Below are 20,502 nucleotides of genomic sequence, written 5' to 3'. Positions count from 1 at the left end.
TGTTTGGCGGGTCCGGGCTGGGGATTCGAACCCGCCACCTTAGGTGTACGTGGCTGGCGCCTTAGCCGGTTGAGCTATAGGCGCTGAGCCCGGGGTTTTGTTTTCTTGACACAAGGTCTTGCTCTGTCTCCCAGGATACAATAGCTCATTGCAACCTCAAACTCCTGGGCTCAAGTGATCCTACTGTCTCAGCGTCTCCAGTAGCTAAGACAATAGGCACACACCACCACAATTTTTCTTTAGCATCTTGCAGAGACGGCATCTCTGGGGTCTTGTTATATTGCCTAGCCTGGTATCAAACTCATGGCTTCAAGGGATCTTTCCTCCTCCTAAGTGCTGGAAGCCATGGCACCTGGCCTTAAATTTCTTTTAAATGTAGTTCCTCTATGCAATTAACCCATTTATGTCAGAGGTTGAAATTTCTCAATTCTGTGCATGACTGTTTGACAAGCTCCCAGCAGTAACTAACTCTGTGCACCATGTGACAAAATGTACCTCCTAAGGGAGGCAGACGTGTGAAAAATGAGACCTCAGCAATGACCTAGAACAGTAGGATATACATAACTCCCACACCATGACCAGTCCAATAATGGAAGGTAAGGCATAAATGGGTTAAGTCCCTGTATGCAATTCCAAGTTTTCTATAGTCAGCTATCTTTTTTTGTGAGATAGTCTCACTTTGTTGCTCAGGCAAGAATGCCATGGCGTCAGCCTAGCTCAGAGCAACCCTCACCTCCTGGGTTCAAGCGATCTTCAGTCTCAACCTCCCAAGTAGCTAGAACTATAGGCACTCCCCACAATACCTGGCTAATTTTTCTATTTTTAGTAGAGACAGAGTCTCTTTCTTGCTCAGGCTGGTCTTGAAGTCCTGGGCTCAAGGGATCTTCCTACCTCAACCTCCTATTGTGCTAGGATTACAGGTGTGAGCCCCTGTGCCTGCCATGGATTTTGTTCTAAAAATCAGTGTGTATGGCCTACAGTCAGCTTTCTGATTATTAAACTGCTCACTCGATCAGTATCTAATTGCTATCAAGCATACTGTCCATCTTCCTAACATTACTGAATTAATCACTAGCTTAAAAAGTATTTCACAAATTTTCAAATTATCCAAATGTAAAATAATTTGTTCTGTTTTTTACTTTGATATAATATTTGAATTTTGTTATAATATGGCCTGTCTAAACTGATGAATGTATTAATCGTTTTCAGCTTTGAAATTTTTGACCCGCTTCAGATGCAACAGCCACATACTATCAGTTGAAAAGCCACATTTCTGACTGCTTTCATTTTGAACTAATTTCAGAATCTAAAATAACTTTTTCTTTTTTTATACATCTGCTTCCTAAGGCTGGCTGCAATTTACTATTTCACCTTGAAACATACCTCGTATAAAAATTTTAAACTCTTAGGAATTATTTTATAGTAGAACATCAACATTTTTTGAATAGGTGAAAGCTTTTATATTACATTTTTATTTTGCAAGAAAATAAATTATACAACTTAAAAAATAAAATCCAAAAATTAAGCAGTTCATCAAAATATTTCAGCCTACTGCATACAGAAACTGCTACCATTTAAAATTGTACAGCATTATCATCTCAGTATGTAGTGGCAACATTCAAAATCGTAGAGACCATGTGAAGATAGATGACAACTTAGGAACTCAAATTTGTTCAACACTCCAGACGGCATATGGTGTCGATGACAGGAAAGCTCTCATGTGATGTTTATTTCACAAACATGACCTTGGAAGAATTTATAAGACAGCATCCCAGTCATTTACATGAAAATAGAAAAACAAGCTTGAGTTTAAGATAGCAAATCTTTCTGTAAAACTAGCAAATCTTTCACCCAAATTGAAGTTTTAAAATTTGCCCCTTGAGCAGCGCTAATGACATCCTACTGCAAATAATGCAAAATACTTTTTAACTACTCAGGTTGTATTTTGTATTAAGTTTAATAAAAAGTAAAAGTAAGAAAAACTAACATTTCATTTTGGAAATTTTAACATTTATGCACAAAATAAGAGCAAGAGACTTAAACAAGTTGAAAGAATTCAGGGACCCCTCTAATACATGTAAAAATCGGAAGACTTCAGAATTTATTTCAAGATCCTCATTAAATCACTGGAGCAGTAATGTTCTAATGTTTATTCCATAGTAAGCATCGAAATTGTTACATATTTTCACTTCGTTTCATGTCTACTTATTCTGGCAATGAGATGGCAACAAAGGTTAATGTTTTCCAGACACATCCATCTTTAAATTAGATGAGTGTTCAAAGCTTAAGTTAACCTGTGAAGTATCCTATTGCCATATTAATCATAAAAAATTAAATATATATGTATGTATATTTTAGGGGGAGTGTTTTCTTTTCCCTTAACTATGTCAGGCTTCCTCCCTGCTCATTTAGCACTAATTTTAAGTGCACATTTGGAGACAAGGGACCTGATAAAGGATACTAACTGTGATTCTGTACCTTTAGCAAACTGCTGGTAATATTTTCATTCTTTTTTTATTTAATTAGCAAATCTATTGTCAAAATATTAAAAGAAAATTCAATAAGATAGGCACCTTGTCAACTAAATTGGTTTTCCATAAACACCAAAAAGTAGTTAAACTTTTGTATATGTAACAAAAAAAGTGATGAAAACTGTAAGGTTACAGTATTTGCTGCTATTCAATCCCCAAAATACAATTAGGACATAATTAGCTATTAAAAAAGTTATAAAATTTAATAGAAAACTTCACTATGGATTTAGTGTTACCCACTTTTGCATTAAATTTGCCTTTATAAATCAAAACATCATGGCTCTCATTCTTAAATGACCAAAAAGATTAGAAATTCCAAAGACTACTGAGAACAATTATGGTTTAAAACAACAAATTCTAAATTTTAAAAAATGGCCTGTAATTGTTCCTCCCATTGTTTCTTCCTTTGGCATTCTTGTAGCGAAACAAGCAGATACGCCAACACCAAACTATCTGTCAGACACAAGGACCACTATCACTATAAAACTCTCTTCTAATTTCAAATTTACCCATTGTTAGCAGTCATCTAATTAGAGAAGACAGTGAGCACTAATTTTAGTTTAATTCATCACAATATGCTTGTTCTAATAATTGACATATGCTACTTTAAAGATGCATTAAGATTTTAAATTATAAACCAAATTCCAATTTCCTATGAGTTTCAGACCAGGTATATAGCTGTAATCAGCAAAACCTTACATGTTTTAAACTTATTTTCCTTTCTAGCAGGCAGTTCACAAAGCCTCTTGAGGTTGGTTATGATTCTACACAATGTTCCTAGAAGCACTCTGCTGTAATGTAATACTGAATGCCTCGCCGCACTCCATTTTCCTACTATCTTCAAAACCATACTTAAGAAGTATTACTTAACATCAAACAAGATATAAAATAATTTGCAAGAAAATTTGAAACGTGCACCACAATGAGTAAAAATCCATGTTGAGGCGTTGTTTCCCAATGGGGAATAAATTGTTCTCTTTTAAATTGTTCAAGTCCTCAAGTCTTAAAATTTCTACTACTCTGGGTTATTCAGTTGCCAGCAACTAGTAAGTTGCTACTTTGGATTGACTGAAAGGAACATGGTAAATGTTGCCTTCTGAACATTTTAAAAATGTTTATTTTTAAAATATATAAATATATATGTACATATATTTGGCAAGTTTACTGCTCATAGGAAGATTGCAGCAATTTTGCTTATGCTTTTCAGGTCTTATGTTTTTTCTCTTCCTTCTAGGTGACTGATAACTTAATTATGACCTTTTAAAAGAGAAATGTCTTTCTTTCCAGAAACCTGAGGCTGTATATCCTTAATCATGAGACTTCAAAATACCAAAATAGTTCTACACTACAGATGAAGAGATCAGTTACATAACTGTATTATAGCAGAGCAGGAGATCTCTGCATTGTTTTTAATAAATTTAGATATGCATAATAAATATTAGGTATATAAATATTAAGTGTGTTAATAAACACTTAATATTTTTGTTTTGCTATTTTGACTCTGCAATCATAATGACCTAGCTATCTCCATAAATTTTTTTTAAACAGTTGAAGCAACAATTAACATAAGCTTCACTTTTTCAAAACAAGCTGTCCAGCCGTGTAAGATTTAAAAAACAAAACAAAAAAAAACATCTCATCATTTAACAACAAACAGCTAAAATAGCAGTCTCCTGCTTAAAGAAACCCAACATTTGTAAGTTAGAAATATTTAATACCATTTTTAGGTCACCATTAAAATCCAGTTATTATACTGAAGCAGTGTTTGAACAAACAATTTGATACTCTTAAATACTTCTCGCCTGTATCTGCGCTTCCCCAATGTTGCACTGATCAGCTTACTTTTATCATTAAAAGAAACCAACAGTGCTATTTCTAGTTTTAATTGCATTGTTTAAGAACAAAAGATAACAGTATTTTTCAGTGCATGAATATCTGAAAATCCTTCCTTGTGCAAGTACATTTTTCTAAGAGAGGAAAAAAAAGGAAAGAAAGCAACAAGAACCCCGCCCTCACCCTTCCCAACTGTATTTCTCCCGGTGGGTATAAATCAAATTTACTTTTAAAAGTTCATAAAGGGCTCTTCATGAATGCAAGTTTCTCCACAAAACAGCATGCTGTTAAAGAGTGTGCAACATGAAGGGAACGCCACCATGCTAACTAATGTGATTGGCAAAACAGAGTTGTTGTGTAAGGTAAGGCAGAGATTATTTATGTAATCAAAGTCCAAATAAACCTTTCTCCAGCACAAACTGTTAGAACTTTCTGCCCAAGCACTCCAAAATTTGGGTTCTTAATATTGTCGATGATATTCAAGGTTACGCCATGTAAATGAAGGTGTTGATATCGGACTCATCTCTTCTGATGTACTTGTGCTCTATCAGCCACTCTATCTGCTCTTTTATCATTTTCTTTTGTGGCAAGAACATGTTTTTCAAAATTTCTACTAATTCAGTCTGCAGCTGAGCATTACTAATTTTCTTTCTCATTTTCATTATTTGTATGATAGCTTCCTAAAAGAAAAAAATAAAAATGAGAGAGTATTAATATATTAAATATCTTAAATGCAAGTAAAGGCATTCTCTAACATCTACCCAAATGAGCAACAATCCCTAAAGGATTAATCCTGAGACCAGTGCCTTTTACTTAACAAATAAAAATATCCTTTTTTTCCATTCCCCACATAAGAAAATCTGCTTGTTATAGAAATTTTTTAAAATTAAGAAAAAAGGAAAATCCCCCATAGCTTCTCTGCTGAAAGAAAACCATACCTACTGTCACAAGATATTTCTTTCCTTTTTTTTTTTTTTTGAGACAGAGTTGGTAAAGTGCAGTAGCATTACAACTCACAGTAACCTCTAACTCTTGGGTTTAAGAGATCTCTTGCCTCAGCCTCCTGAGTAGGTGGGACTACAGGAGCCCACTACAATGCCTGGCTATTATGTTGTTGTTGCAGTTGTCATTGTTGTTTAGCAGGCCTGGGTTGGGTTCAAACCCGCCTGCCCCGTGTATGTGGCTGGCACCCTACCCACTGAGCTACGGGCACCACTCCATATTTCTTTTAATAATTCCCTTTTTCCCCATACCTTACATATTCTTAAAATTTATCTTACCTGTGAATACATGAATTAAAATGCAATAAAATCCTTATATGTAATTTTCCCCTTATATTCAGTTATTTATTTGTATGGTAGCAGAGGTACCTTTTTTTTTGGAGGCAGAATCTCATTTTGCTGTCCAGGCCAGAGCCCCATGGCATCAGCCTAACTTATAGCAACCTCAAAACTCCTGGATTCAAGGCATCCTTTTGCCTTAGCCTCCTGAGTAGCTGGGACTAAGGTGCCTGCCACAACATCCAGCTAATTTTTCTATTTTTAGTAGAGATGGGGGTCTTACAATTGCTCAGGCCAGTCTTGAATTCCTGAGCTCAAGGGAACCTCCTGCTTTGGCCTCCCACAGTGCTAGCATTATAGGCATGAGCCATGGTGCCTATCCTGGTGTTTTAAAAATCAGTAAGGGCCAGCATGGTGGCTCATGCTTATAATTCTAGCACACTGGGAGGCCAAGGCAGGTGGATCGCTTGAGCTCAGGAATTTGAGACCAGCCTGACCATGAGCGAGATAAAAAGAAAAAAATAAAAACAAAAATCAGTAGGCAAACTCTTTATATATTTACCAGATTAATAAATTATAGTTGCTATAAATATTATCTTTAGTTTTTATTGATCCAATTAATTTTTTTCCTTTTTTATTAGAGACAGAGTCTTTTGTTGCTCCGGACAGACTGCATAGCTCACTGCAATCTCATACTCTCGGGCTTGAGTGATCCTCCTGCCTCAGTCTCAGTACCTGGGACTGCAGGTGAACTTTTCTATTTTTTACAGAGATAGAGTCTTGCTCTTGCTCAGGCTGGTCTTGAACTCCTGACCACTTATCCTCCTGCTTCAGCCTCCCAGAGTGCTAAGATTAAAGGCATGAGACACCATACTCAGCAATTACACGCTTCTAACTTTCTAAAGGGATATTTTCCATTTTATCTACATTTTCCTTGATAATTTCTTTAACTACTACTACTAACCTTACAAAAGGGGTTATTTGAAAACTGTTAAATATCCTTTTCTTTTTACTTTTTCCAGTATAAGCCCTCTCTTTAGCCATTAAAAGGCATCTGTCTTGGTGGAGATTAGTAAAAAAGAAATATGAAAAAAGAAAAAGAAGAAACATTTGGTTTTAAAATTTAAAATGGAATTTTGCCATAAATCAATAGGTTTGGAGCCAGGCACTATTAGCAAGAGAAAAATACCTTTGACTTCTCTCGTATAGATATGACAACCCCTTCATTGACATTAAGGTTCAAGTGAATTCCTCTCTCCCTCAATATATTCAGATACCATGTTCTTGATCACAGATCATAAACTGGGATTTATGTCAAAGATCTGATTAAAAGAAGAGGGAAAGTCTGCCCTTTCAGGCACTTAAACATTAAACATTTGTATTTTTGTTTTTGGCTGAAGGAACTGGTCTCTTCACCTGAATCTAATCAATTACTAAAATTCTAACATTGCTGCTGCTTCTTTTTTTTTTTTTTTTGTTTGAGACAAAAATCATACTCTGTAGTCCTGGGTGTCATCATGGCTCTCACAGTATCCTCAAACTTTTGGGCTCAAGGGATTCTCTTGCCTCCACCTCCCAAGTAGCTGGGACAACAAGCCCCCGTCATGATGCCTGGTTAGTGAGATGGGGTCTCACTCTTGTTCAGGCTGGTCTCGAACACCTGAGCTCAAGCAATACTCCTGCCTCAGTCTTCCAGAGTGCTAGGATTACAGGCATGGGCCACCTAGCCTGGCCCAGTAGAAACATTTGTAAATGTCCTAATATTTCCTCATCTAGCTTTGGTAGAGGGAAGGTGGTGGTTGTGTTAAAGAATCTAAGAGGAAAACAGAGAAGCTCTGGCCTTGGTCCCCATTTGAGGCGCTGGAGGTCACTTAAAGAGTGGCACAATATGATGGAGAATCTGTACTCTCAACTCTGCCTCAGTTCCCTCAGAGTTCACAGCTAACGGCTGCCATGAGGCCTTTCCTTCCAGCATAGGGTGATCCTGCAATAACAGAGGATAATGACAGTGTGTCTTGTAGGCCAAGGGCCACACAGAGCAGGGTAAGGCAGTTGGAGCAGAAAGAAGCCACATGGCCTAAAACAATAAGCCGTTAGTTCATCTGCTATGTATTGATATGTTTGTCTGTTGGTATAAACAGGAGATAATAATAGAAAGCCAAATTTTCAAAGGGGACAGACAAACCATGCCATGCCTACCAAGAGCAAGAACCCAGTCACAACTGGCATCCCATTATACATTTCAACTCATTAATCTGTCTGGAATCATTAGATGTAACTATATCCTGACTTTTCCCACAGTAAAAATTTCTTATTGATAAAACCTCTTATTGAATAATTCATTCCGTTTCTATGAGTAGTGGAAATGATTTCCTTTAATACTTAAGTCTGCCTATATTTTAGGTTTTATTATTATTTTTTACTCTCCTATAGCTTCCTTTCTTTCTGCAATATACACTTTAAGTCTGGTTATTTTCTTCAATTAAACCATCTTCTTGCCACACTGTTTTATTTATTTTTTCACACTGTTTTATTTTTGTAGATATTTTAGTACATTTCAACATCTGGCAGGGCAAGTTTCACCATCAACTTTATTCTTTTTTTTTTTTTGAGACAAAGCCTCAAGCTGTTCCCCTGGGTAGAGTGCCGTGGCCTCACAGCTCACAGCAACCTCCAACTCCTGGGCTCAAGCGAGTCTCCTGCCTCCGCCTCCCAAGTAGCTGGGACCACAGGCGCCCGCCACAACACCCCGCTATTTTTTGTTGCAGCCGTCATTGTTGTTTGGCAGGCCCGGGCTGGATTCAAACCCTCCACCTTAGGTGTATGTGGCTGGCGCCTTAGCCACTTGAGCCACAGGCGCTGAGCCATCAACTTCATTCTTAATTTTTTAAGTTTCTCAATCACTTTCATCATCTATTTATTCTGATAAAACTGAGAATTTGTAAAATTTCAATAGTATTCCTAATTTTTTTTAACTCTCGCTATGTATGTAGTCATTAAACTACTGAATTTTATGTGAAATTTAGTGAACCTGGTATTAATATGGGAAAAATTGACTTTTTACATGTCAGCCTTATCATGAAAGAATATGGCATTTCATAAAGTTAAGACTATATACTGTCTGATTTTAGTTATATGAAGACCTAACTAGCACAAACTAAACAAGGTGTAAAAATCAGCTGGGGCAGAGGAGAAGATTGGCTGGGAAAATTATCGGAACGATGGAAATGTTCTGTATCTTAATAGGTATGTGCATTTCTTACAACTCACTTAAAATTACACTTTGCAATGAGCATTCTATTGAATGTAAATTACAACATGAAATTTTGACAACTTTAAAAAAAGGCCTTTTGTCTATTTATTCAGATCTCCTTCTGAATTTCTCAGTAAAAGGGCATGTTCTTTCCATGCAGATCCTACTTAGTATTTAAAAAAAAAAGAATTTTATGGTTCCTTATTTTATTTTCCCCTTATTTATTGTTACATGGAAAGGCAACTAGCTCTACTACTCTGTCATATGAGCTATAATACAAAATTTTAATATTTTCCTCTTATTTCATATTTTACTACACTGTTCAGAAGTTTTATTTATATATTTATTTAATAATATTAAATAAAAATAATAAAAGTTGGGGTGGCACCTGTGGTTCAGTGGTTAAGGCACTGGCCTCATATAACGAGAGTAGTGGGTTCAGACTCAGCCCCGGCCAAACTGCTACAAAAAAATAGCCATTGTGGCAGGCACCTGTAGTCCCTGCTACTGGGAGGCTGAGATAAGAGAATCGCTTAAGCCCAGGAGTTAAGAGGTTGCTGTGAGCTGTGAAGCCATGACACTCTACTGAGGGCAGTAAAATGAGACTCTATCTCTAAAAAATACTACTACTAATAAAAGTTGAATAACTTTTTTTTTGAGACAGAGTCTCACTTTGTTGCCCTTGTAGAGTGCTGTTGAGTCACTCTACAGTAAAGTGAGTCACAGCTCACAGTAACGTCAAACTCTTGGGCAATTCTCTTGCCTCAGCCTCTCAAGTAGCTGGGACTACAGGCGCCCACTACAACGCCCAGCTGTTTTTAGAGATGAAGTCTAGCTATGGCTCAGGCTGGAACAACTTGGTTTTAAAACAACTATTTCTTGGCTAGGCATGGTGGCTTATATGGGGCTGATGCTAGAATGCTGCTTGAGCCCAGGAGTTTAAGATCCTCCCGGAAAAAGATAATGAGATCTTGTCTCCACAAGATATTGAAAGATTCATCAGTTGTGGTGGTATGTGCCTGTAGAACCAACTGCTGGGGAGGTTGAGATGAGAGAATCACTTGAGAACAGGAGTTTGAGGCTGTAGTGAGCTTTGATGGTGCCTCTGGAGCTTAGGCAACATAGGGAGATCCTATTTTGATAAAGAAAAGAGAAAAAAAACCCTACAGAAACTATTTCTAAAGTTAAAACAATCATACATCAGTTTGCAATGTTTTCTTTATCATGTTTAGAGTATATCATAATCCAAGTTTTAAACTATTTTCTAAATTTTTCAAATTAAAAAAAAAAAAAAGACTTTTAGAGACAGTATCTTACTATGTTGTCCAGACTGGCCTCAAACTCCTGACTTCCAATGATCCTTTTACCCCAGACTCTCAAAGGGCTAGGATTATAGGCTTTACTCATCATGCCTGGCCTTAAACTATTTTGTTGTTGTAGTGCCTACGAGCAGAGTGTAGTGGCACTAGCTCACTGCAACCTCAGGCTCGGACTTTGGGTATCCTGCTGCCTCAGTCTCCTGAAGCTGCTGGGATTACAGTCGCTTGCTGCAGTGCCCAACTGGGTTTTTCTTTTTTTTTAATTGAGTTGGGATCTCACTCTTGCTCAAACAAGTCTCAAATTTCTGAGCTCAAGCAATCCTCCCACTCAGCCTCCTGTAGTGCTGGGATTACTGGTGGGAGCCACCGTGCCTGGCCCTTAAATTATATTTAAGAGAAAGAATTTTAAAAGAAAGAATGGATATTAGAGAACTTCCCTGGTTCCAAATAAAAATTTCCTAATTTCACGTTATAATGGAATATAATTTTAAACACAGTAGAACCTCCATAGTAGACCACCTCCTTAGGGTGACCTAATTTTCACAGACTGGACATGCACAACAGGTGTGTTTCAGTACTTCAGGTCCAGTTCCTTCTGCTGACCCCCTCCGTATGTTGACCAGTTTTTACAGTCCCTTGTGTGGTCAACTTACAGAGGTTGTATTATACTTCAGTCCTACTGTAATTTGTTGCTGAGATTCAGGTGGGGTAATAAGGAGACATAACCAAAAACAAAAACCAAGCGTTTATCCAACTAATAGATCAAAGTCAATGGGAAGCCACTAAGCCAAACAGACAGCCCTTTCAGCAGATAAGAGATCTCCATCTATATAATTTTAAAATTCTAATAAAATAAAAATTAGCTAATTTTTTAAAAGCCTAAATACCTACATGCTTTTAAATTAAAAAATGTATATATTTACAAAAAAACCCCCAGGCTTTTCAAAATGTAGACATTCTGTCAGTAATTACAAACCTGTGTTCTTAATATTCTTAGCTGGACTATCCCTTCATTCTCTTCTTCTCTCATCCTTTCTGTCGTGAGCTGCAAGCGTCCAATCAAGTTGATTTTACCCCTTTTCTGAACTTTTGCATTTTTTCTATAAAAAAATCGAACCAAATATTTTACAGTGAAAAGGCTTTAAACATCATATTACTGCAACAATGGCTTAGAAAAAAATTTCAAAATATTCTAAAAATTAGTACCAAGAACTGTTCAAAAGAAAAGTAACAAATAATCAACATGTAGCTTTAAAATGAACTCTTACCATTTCCTTTAAACATGATACAACCCCTATTAACAAAATATGAGTAACTATACTCCCTGTAATAACAAAATAAATATAATTTACATTGCCATGAAAATGATCAGCTAACTGAAGATACTAAGTTGTAATTAAGCATTATCATCTTATTGCATCTAAAGGAAAAAAATGCTTTATCTGAATAAAGTTCAGTGCAAAGGATGTTTAATTTAAAAATGAAAAGCAGGCCAGGTGAGGTAGTTCACGCCTATAATCCCAGCACTCTGGGAAGGCCAAGGCAGGTGGATTGCCTGAGCTCATGAGTTCCAGACCAGACTGAGTTAGAGGGAGACCCCATCTCTAAAAATAGCTGAGCGTTGTGCCAGGAACCTGTAGTCTCAGCTACATGGGAGGCTGAAGCAAGAGGATCGCTTGAGCCCAAGAGTTTGAGGTTGCTGTGAGCTATGATGCCACAGCACTCTACTGAGGGTGACAAAGTAAGACTGCCTCAAAAAAAAAAAAGACAGAAAGAAAGAAAAACAATACATATATATCTATAGAAGACATGGTAAAGAAGTAAATATCTCCAATTCATTTTTTCAATAAATAACTAAATGACAAAATTTACAGTGACGACAGTATACAATTATGTTTTAAAGGAAAGTAATTATTTTGCTAAAAGTAAAGCACTAAAATTCAAACGAGGTTATTTTTATTTTAGATCAACATAAAGCTTACATTAAACTGAACTCCTGGTTCACTGAGAAGAGGGTACCTTCTGTGAAGTCTTTGGGTGAGTTGACTTGAGGTTCATACAATAAAACTTGCCGTTTGAGCTTTGGGAAAGCCACTAAAGACTGAGGACAAAGAGAGAACAATTAGCACTGATCAACAGTATGGGATTCTGATATTGTCCAACATAACTAACACAGGCAATAATCACAAAGTCAGAATATCTACTTGGTACTTCTGTGGCTGTAACAATATAAATTCATAATGAGGAAAGAGAGAAGAGAAAGAGTTGTGCGGAAGCAATAAACACTCTCCTTACAGTAAGATAAGAAATGGGATGGGTCACATAAAGTAGAACAAACACTACCTGCAAGTTATAAACCAGCTATGTCTTCTGAACGCAGTCGTTTATTTTGGAACTTTCACTAAGTCTACGGAGTAGAGTTATGAGTCAGAGGCCAAAATGTTCTAACCTTTAGTTTTCTGTTCATCATAAAAAATTTTTTTAAAAAATAACTCTTTAATTATATGCACGTAAGGGGGATAAAGGGAAATACGAGGCTGATAAGGGAAGGTAATAGGGTATTCTCCCTTTATCCCAGTGTCTGCTTGGCACAGTTCTGAGATCACACACACAACTGGGGTGGGCTGAGAAGTAGAATAAGGGAGAGGACTGAAGAGACAAAGGCAAGGAAGGAGAGGAAGGGCTCGCAGTAGTCCCGGGCAGTGGACTCCAACACAGATTCACCCAGCGCAAGGCCCCCGGAGTGTTCAGCCTCATGCTTTCTGAGACGTTCTCTGCAGGGCACTGTCTGAACTTCATCTCTCTAAAACTCCGGTCTTTGGCTATGCCCTCCCTAGACTAGTACAAACACACTCTTAGTGTAAAAATTAAATGCATATCTTTCATCACATTTCTCACAGATAGTATCTATTCTCTCCCTTTTTGGGAGGGGCCCTTTCTCTGTCATGGTAACATCTATTTTCAATTTCTTTTTTCCATAAATACTTCATTAGTGTATTTTTATTGGTTATAAAGCCATTTTGAGGGTGTTATGAATTCAAAAATATATTACAAACCAATCATGTATTTTCTGCTATATGAGAGGATACAGTTTTACAAACAAAAAACAAAACCAACCAACCCATAAAGTCCTTCTGAGCTCAGCATCAGGGAGTTCAGTTGCAAGTTTGAGATTTTCAAAGCTGATTTTCTCTCTAGGTCTTTGGTTCCATGCAAACAATACAGCCAGCTGAAACGTGGTTACCTCCAAATCATATTGACCTACTTCATTCTTAAATGTTATCTGTAATAGATAAAATAGTTTTTTAATAATCAAGAATCTCTTCATGATGACTACCGTCTAATATAATGTCTACGACATGAGCTAATATGTGAAAAAAGTTGTAGTTAGCCATTCCGTCTCTTCTTTTATGGTAATAAAAATTTTATCAGTCTTTAATGACTACTCAGAATACAAACTCATTGCCCAGCTTTCCCTGTAACAACATATGGCCACGAGACTGAGTTCTGGCCAGTGGAAGTGGTGGGGGAACTTGGACAAGCTGCCTTAAAGGAAGGCACAAGCACACACTCCTCTCCCTTCCGGTTGGCAGGAAGAATGACACAGCAGGGATCACACTGTATTGTAGACAAGAGCAATACCTAAACCTTGATTGTGTAGCCAAAAGCCATGTCCCCCAAAACTTCATGGAATAGAATTGTTAATCCTGCTCAAACTTTTACATCAAAGAGAGACAAAAAAATCTGCTTTAAGTAACTTTTATGTCAAGGTTTGCTAATTATACTCAAAGTGACACCATCTACTCACAATTCCATTTGACATGAGATGATGCCAATGTAATTTTCTACCGCTATGATTTTTTTTGTAGAATTCTTCTACTTCAGGTATCAAGTCCTCCAGTTCAGTAGGAAGTGAGACAAAGACTTTTTCAGAACTTCTTGACCAGGCACCAGCATTCAGAATTTTTATATTAACTGAATCAGCTATAGGCAAGAATAACAGGAAATAAAAAGTTAATAATCATGCCAATGGATGAAATTCAAAATAAATAATACAGGGTAAGCTTTAATGAAAAAAAACAAGACTATAAAGATTTTATTAAAAGTTTCTTTTTGCTTCAAAATAAGAATCTGTAAATCTAACATTATGCTTTGATAGCTGTCTTCAAGGAATAAGGACATCATGACATCTTTGAATCTATTATTGCTAACATTTATTTTTAACTTACTGGAAAACAAAGATATTCTTTTCCTCAAAGTTTGAAAATATACACATATATGTAATTATAAAATAATACCTGGTAAAGCCAATTTATTATTTTTGTGCATTTCCTTAAAAGCTTGGTTCAAATCTTCAGATACTTTTATGTCCTGAAACATTCTAGCAAGCTTATTTACATAATCTGCTGGCATACCCACTTCCTACAAAAATCAAAGAGAAGAAGTAATAAATATATAATAATTTGTGATACTATTAGGAAAAATTTTAATGGAACACTAAGCCTTAGATATTTTTAATACAAATTTTTCTTCTCTCCTTTATTTATCAGAATGCTTACAGTCTAATAATTATTCTTAGAAACTATATAGGATAGTAAGCAGTCCCTGTACAGTTAAATTCCCCAACAACACAGCTCAACTTTCAGTTGCAACTACATAATAAATGCAACTACACAAAGTATAAACTTAACTTCTAGTTCCTCATTCTACATATTCTAACAAAAATAACAGGAGAACATCATGATCGGTGACCAATCACAATTCTTCTTTCAAAGTCTACTAGTCATGGCTCGGCGCCTATAGCTCAACCGACTAAGGCGCCAGCCACGTACACCTAAGGTGGCGGGTTCGAATCCCCAGCCCGGACCCGCCAAACAACAATGATGGCTGCAACCAAAAAATAGCCGGGCGTTGTGGTGGGCGCCTGTGGTCCCAGCTACTTGGGAGGCGGAGGCAGGAGACTCGCTTGAGCCCAGGAGTTGGAGGTTGCTGTGAGCTGTAATGCCACGGCACTCTACCCAGGGGGACAGCTTGAGGCTCTGTCTCAAAAAAAAAAAAAAAAAAAGTCTACTAGTCATTTGTTTGTTTAGTTCACCTATGGACAGCATGATGAGCGTGATGTGTGGTCCCACTGCACCCATTTTCCAGTGATAAAAACACATGATGAGTTACAAAAATGATAATCAAACGAAGTAACTGACCAACAAAGCTGATGAAAGTACACCAAAGAAAGGAACAGCGTCAGTGTTGGAAATGAAGATAAAATAAAACATTAAGGTTCAGCGCCTGTAGCTCAGTAAACAGGGAGCCACATACACCGAGGCTGTGGATTTGAGCCTGGCGTGGGCCAGCTAAACAACAATGACAACTGCAACCAAAAAAAAAAAAAAAATAGCTGGGCACTGTGGCAGGCACCTATAGTCCCAGCTACTTGGAAGGCTGAGGCTAGAGAATTGCTTAAGCCCAGGAGTTTGAGGTTACCGTGAGCTCTGATACCATAGCACTCTACCCAGGGCAACATAGTGAGACTCTGTCTCAGAAAAAAAAAGAAAAAAATTAAACATTACTGGAGTTAAATAAGAAAGCTGACTGGTCATCAGTTTGGCACTGTCAACATTAAGGACTCTACAGATACGCAAGCACAGGAACTTAGTGAAGGCAAATTAGCAACATAAAGAGAAAAGTGTAAGATACCCCAGAGGAAGTAATGCTGGCAAAAACTTGACAGCAAAGGAACTCTCAGTATTTCATGACACTGAAAGCCCAAAAGATAAAATGCTAGAAGCTGATCCAAACTTACAGGGGGTTTGACAACTCTCCAAAGCACAGAAAAAATGCTTATTCCATCATAAGTTATAGGGCAAGAAGGGAAGTGCTATTCAAACCACTCTCTTCATTTTAATAAAGGCTATGTTAAGATATGAAATTCATCTACCATAAAATTCACCCTTTTTTAAGTATACACTTAGTAGATTTTAGTACATTCACAGACTTATGTAATTATAATCACTATCTCATTTTATTTTTTACTTTTTGTTTGTTTTTGAGACAGTATCTCACTTTGTCACCCTTGCTAGAGTGCCATGGCTCACATCAACCTCAAACCGTTGGGGTCAAGTGATTCTCTTGCCTCAGCTCTCTAGTAGCTGGGGCTACAGGTGCCCACCACAATGGTTGGCTAGTTTTTCTACTTTTAGTAGAGATAAGATCTCACTCTTGCTCACACTGGTCTTGAACTCCTGAGCTCAAGCAATCCACCCACCTTGGCCTCCTAGAGAGCTAGGAATATAGGTGTGTGCCACTGTGCCTAGCCACCACTATCTAGACATCTAGAATTTGACATCTTCATCACTACAGAAAAAAACTTATCTGTAGTCGCTCTCCATTTCCCCTCCCAGCCCCAGCTCCTGGAAACAACTAATCTAATTTCTGTCTCTAAAGATTTACCTATTCTGGACACTTCCCATTAGTGAAATAGTAGACATGTGGCCTTGTGTGACTGGCTTGTTTCACTTAGCATTATAACATTTTCAAAGTTCATTTATATTGCAGTGTCTTAGTACTTCATTTCACTTTATTATCAAGTAATCTTTTATTATATGAATAAATCAATTTTTTTATTCATTAGCTCACTGCCATTTTAGGTTGTGTTTTGACCATTATAAATACTGCCATGAAAATTTATTTACAAGTTTTTATATAAACATATGTTTCATTTCTCTAAAGTGGAATTATCTAGAAATAGAACTCCTACATTAATTAAATGTTTTAACTTTTTAAGAAACTGCCCCTGGGTGTGGCACCTGTAGCTCAGCAGTTAGGGCACTGGCCACATATACTGGGGCTGGCGGGTTTGAACCTGGCTCAGGCCTGCTAAACAATGACAACTACAACAACAAAAAATAGCTGGGAGTTGTAACGGGCACCTGTAGTCCCAGCTGCTTGGGAGGCTGAGGCAAAAGAATTGCTTAAGCCCAAGAGTTTGAGGCTGCTGTGAGCTGTGACACCCTGGCACTCTACTGAGGGTGACATAGTGAGACTCTGTTCCTCCCCCGCCCAAAAAAAGAAAAAAGAAACTGCCCCTGGCCGGTGCAGTGGCTCATACCTGTAATCCTAGCACTCTGGGAGGACCAGACGGGTGGATAGCTTGAGCTCATGAGTTCGAGACCAGCCTGAGCAAAAGCAAGACCACCCCACATCTCTACTAAAAATCTCTACTGACACAAGAGGATCACTTGAGCCCAAGCTGGAGGTTGCTGTGAGCTATGACGCTATGATACTCTACCCAAGAAGACAGCCTGAGACTGCTTCAAAAACAAAACAAACAAAACCAAAACGACCGCCTTCCCCAAAAGAAAAAAGGAAAAAAAAAAAGACTGCCCCAACAATTTTCTAAGTGGCAGTACCATTTTATATCCCCACTAGCAACCTAATTATGTTCCAATTTCTCCTCTTCCTGGCAGTATGTTATTGTCTATCTTTATTTAAAAGACAGAGTCTTACGCCCCTTGGTAGAGTGCCCTGGCATCACAACTCACAGCAATCTCAAACTCTTAGGCTTAAGCAATTTTCTTGCCTCAGCCTCCCAAGTAGCAGGGAGTACACACGCCTGCCATTAATAGCCGGCTATTTTTGGTTGTTGTTGTTGTAGCCGTTATTGTTTTTTGGCAGGCCCAGGCTGGGTTTGAACCTGCCAACCCCACGTATGTGGCTGGCGCGCCAGCTGCTGAGCTAAAGGCGCCCAGCCAGTTAGTCTTTTTTATTTCAGCTGTCCTGACAACTGAAAGTGGAATCTCCTTGTGGCTTTGATTTGCATTTCACTAACGATGTTGCGCATCTCTGCATGTAATTATTGGCTATCTGTATATCTTTTGTGAAGAATTAAATCCTTTGCTCATGTTTAATTTGGTTATTTGTTGTTTTATTGCTGTATCTTTAAATATTCTAGATATAATATTAGACACATTCTAGATATAATATTAGACACATAAAGTACAAATATTTTCCTAACTACTCTCAATTTTTTTTGTTTGTTTTTGTTTTTGAGACAGAGTCTCACTATGTTGCCCTCAGTGGAGTGCTGTAGCATCACAGTTCACAGCAACCTCAAACTCTTGGGCTTAAGTGATTCTCTTGCCTCAGACTCCCAAGTAGTTGAGACTACAAGCACCCGCCACAACACCTGGCTTTTTTTTGTTATAGTCGTCATTGTTTTTTTGCAGGCCCTGGGCTGGGTTTGAACCCGCCAGCCTTGGTGTATGTCTAGCTCCCTAGCCTCTGAGCTACAGGCGCTGAGCCTACACTTGATGTTTTTTACAAAGAAATCTTTAAAGTACTTTAATTCTAATTGTTTCTTATGTTTTAAAATGCAGTATGCTAAATACATATAGTTTTATCATTTTTTCCCTCTTTTTTCTGCACATAACTGACAGTAAGAGTTCTGAATATTTTGACAAAATTTTTTTAAAGTCCTAGAACATTCTTTTTCCCACTATACACAGTTTCAGATGGCACAGTAATTTTTACTATCCCATGCTGCCATGCAAAGCAGGGTTATCTCTAAGTTAAATCAACTTATCTATCCAGAAATGAAGGATATTCATTTTAATAATGCTCAAATTCCATTAAAACAAACTAAAAGGCAGAGATTCAAAATATTTTATATGGGAATTTAGTTATAATCAGCATTGATTATCCTAACTAAGCCATCATTTAAAGGTTCATTTTACTATACAGATGTATTTGTTGTTAATTATTTTATTTTATTTTTTTAGACGGAGCCTCAAGCTATCTCCTGGGTAGAGTGCCATGGCATCACAGCTCACAGCAACCTCCAACTCCTGGGCTCAAGCGAGTCTCCTGCCTCAGCCTCCCAAGTAGCCTGGGACCACAGACACCCGCCACAACACCCGGCTATTTTTTGGTTGCTGTCGCTTTTGTTGGGCGGGCCCGGGCTGGGGATTCGACCCCGCCACCTTATGTGTATGTGGCTGGCGCCTTAGCCGCTTGAGCCACAGGCACCGAGTCTGTTGTTAATTATTTACAAACATCTCTATAGTTAAGTACGTAGCACGGAAAACACCTTAAAAATAAAACAGTTTGCCCTGTAGCCTGTTTATTAATAAGGTCGGTTCAAAGGAGAGCAGAGGTATATCCAAGAAATAGTATAAAGAAAGCAAGAGCAAAGATGTTTTACTGTAAGTCTTTATTAAGAAAATTTACCTTATTAGTCATCACTTTATATAATCGATGCTATAGTCTTATAAAATGCTCCCCATTTCTTTAACAGTAACGGTATCACCCAAAATGTCTTAAAGATGTATATAAACCACATAATATATTAGATACCAAATATTAAAAAAATATACTTACTCTTAGCCACTCTACCATATTTTCTTCAATTTCACTATCAGCAGAGATGTCTAATATAAGACGTCGTGTCAAATGAGCTTTGTGATATCTCATAAAAACATCTTTGTTTTGTACATATTTAAGTACCAAGAGCTGTATGAAAAACAAAGTTACTTTCAATTCTTATATATTCTTAAATAGTCTCTCTCATTTAGACCTTTCTATATCCCCCAATTGCCAAAATTCAGAAATTTATAGAAACAAATACAGATAGAGGCTATCTCTGAAACATAACCAATCGTTAGACTACCTGAAAAGTCAGCAAATGTGAGAATGTAACCAAATAACCGTTTAGTCCCCATAAATACCAGCTTTTTAAGATTCTATATAAAAAAGGGACCACACTTTCCATGAAAAAAACTCAATGGTTCTTCCCAAGTTTTCTCTTCTTCATATCTTCTTTACTTTTTTCCTGACTATAATTATCTTTTTTGTCTACACTTGCCCTATGTCTTTCCTTCTTATTTTCCCTTCTCTGTATTCTTTGGCTTTTATTGTTACACTAACAACAACAACAAAAAAATGAGAGCAACTAACTCTTTATCTATTCTCATTCATCTCTATGTTGGGCTCTCACAAAAAATAAAGGAGTGAAAAACTCCCACTCTCTATTATTATTCCAAATTTATCAGTTTTACTTTCCCCTTTTTAATCTTTTAATAGGAGATAGAATACTGCCTAAAAAGAATCAAGAAAGGAGAATTAAACGGTATCCGTTTTTAGGAAGCCATAAAATAAAAATTTTCACAGAGAAAAATAACTATCCAGTAGTCTTATTTTATTTTTTTTTTTTTGAGACGGAGCCTCAAGCTGTCCCCCTGGGTAGAGTGCCATGGTATCACAGCTCACAGCAACCTCCAACTCCTGGGCTCAAG

The 20,502-nt window shown here is 37.3% G+C and overlaps 1 protein-coding gene across 1 annotated transcript in view; it reads right to left on the bottom strand.

Moving 5' to 3' along the window:
• Nucleotides 1–1,451: 1,451 nt before the first annotated feature.
• The window catches only part of CUL5 (cullin 5), a 122,477-nt gene continuing 103,426 nt past the window's right edge, over nt 1,452–20,502 (bottom strand). Inside the window, exons 13-19 of the mRNA XM_012808138.2 lie at nt 19,589–19,720; nt 14,515–14,638; nt 14,025–14,200; nt 13,338–13,499; nt 12,199–12,317; nt 11,193–11,316; nt 1,452–5,044 (exon numbers count right to left, since the gene is read on the bottom strand). Of these exons, the coding sequence (XP_012663592.1) occupies nt 4,850–5,044; nt 11,193–11,316; nt 12,199–12,317; nt 13,338–13,499; nt 14,025–14,200; nt 14,515–14,638; nt 19,589–19,720 (1,032 nt within the window). The 3' untranslated portion in view covers nt 1,452–4,849. The remainder of the gene's footprint in view (nt 5,045–11,192; nt 11,317–12,198; nt 12,318–13,337; nt 13,500–14,024; nt 14,201–14,514; nt 14,639–19,588; nt 19,721–20,502) is intronic.

This window comes from Otolemur garnettii, unplaced genomic scaffold (assembly GCF_000181295.1).
Source record: "Otolemur garnettii isolate 467f Iridium unplaced genomic scaffold, OtoGar3 scaffold00086, whole genome shotgun sequence".
Taxonomy (NCBI): domain Eukaryota; kingdom Metazoa; phylum Chordata; class Mammalia; order Primates; family Galagidae; genus Otolemur; species Otolemur garnettii.
The sequence above is the reverse complement of the archived record's forward strand: the minus strand, read 5'-3'. Positions and strand labels throughout refer to the sequence as shown.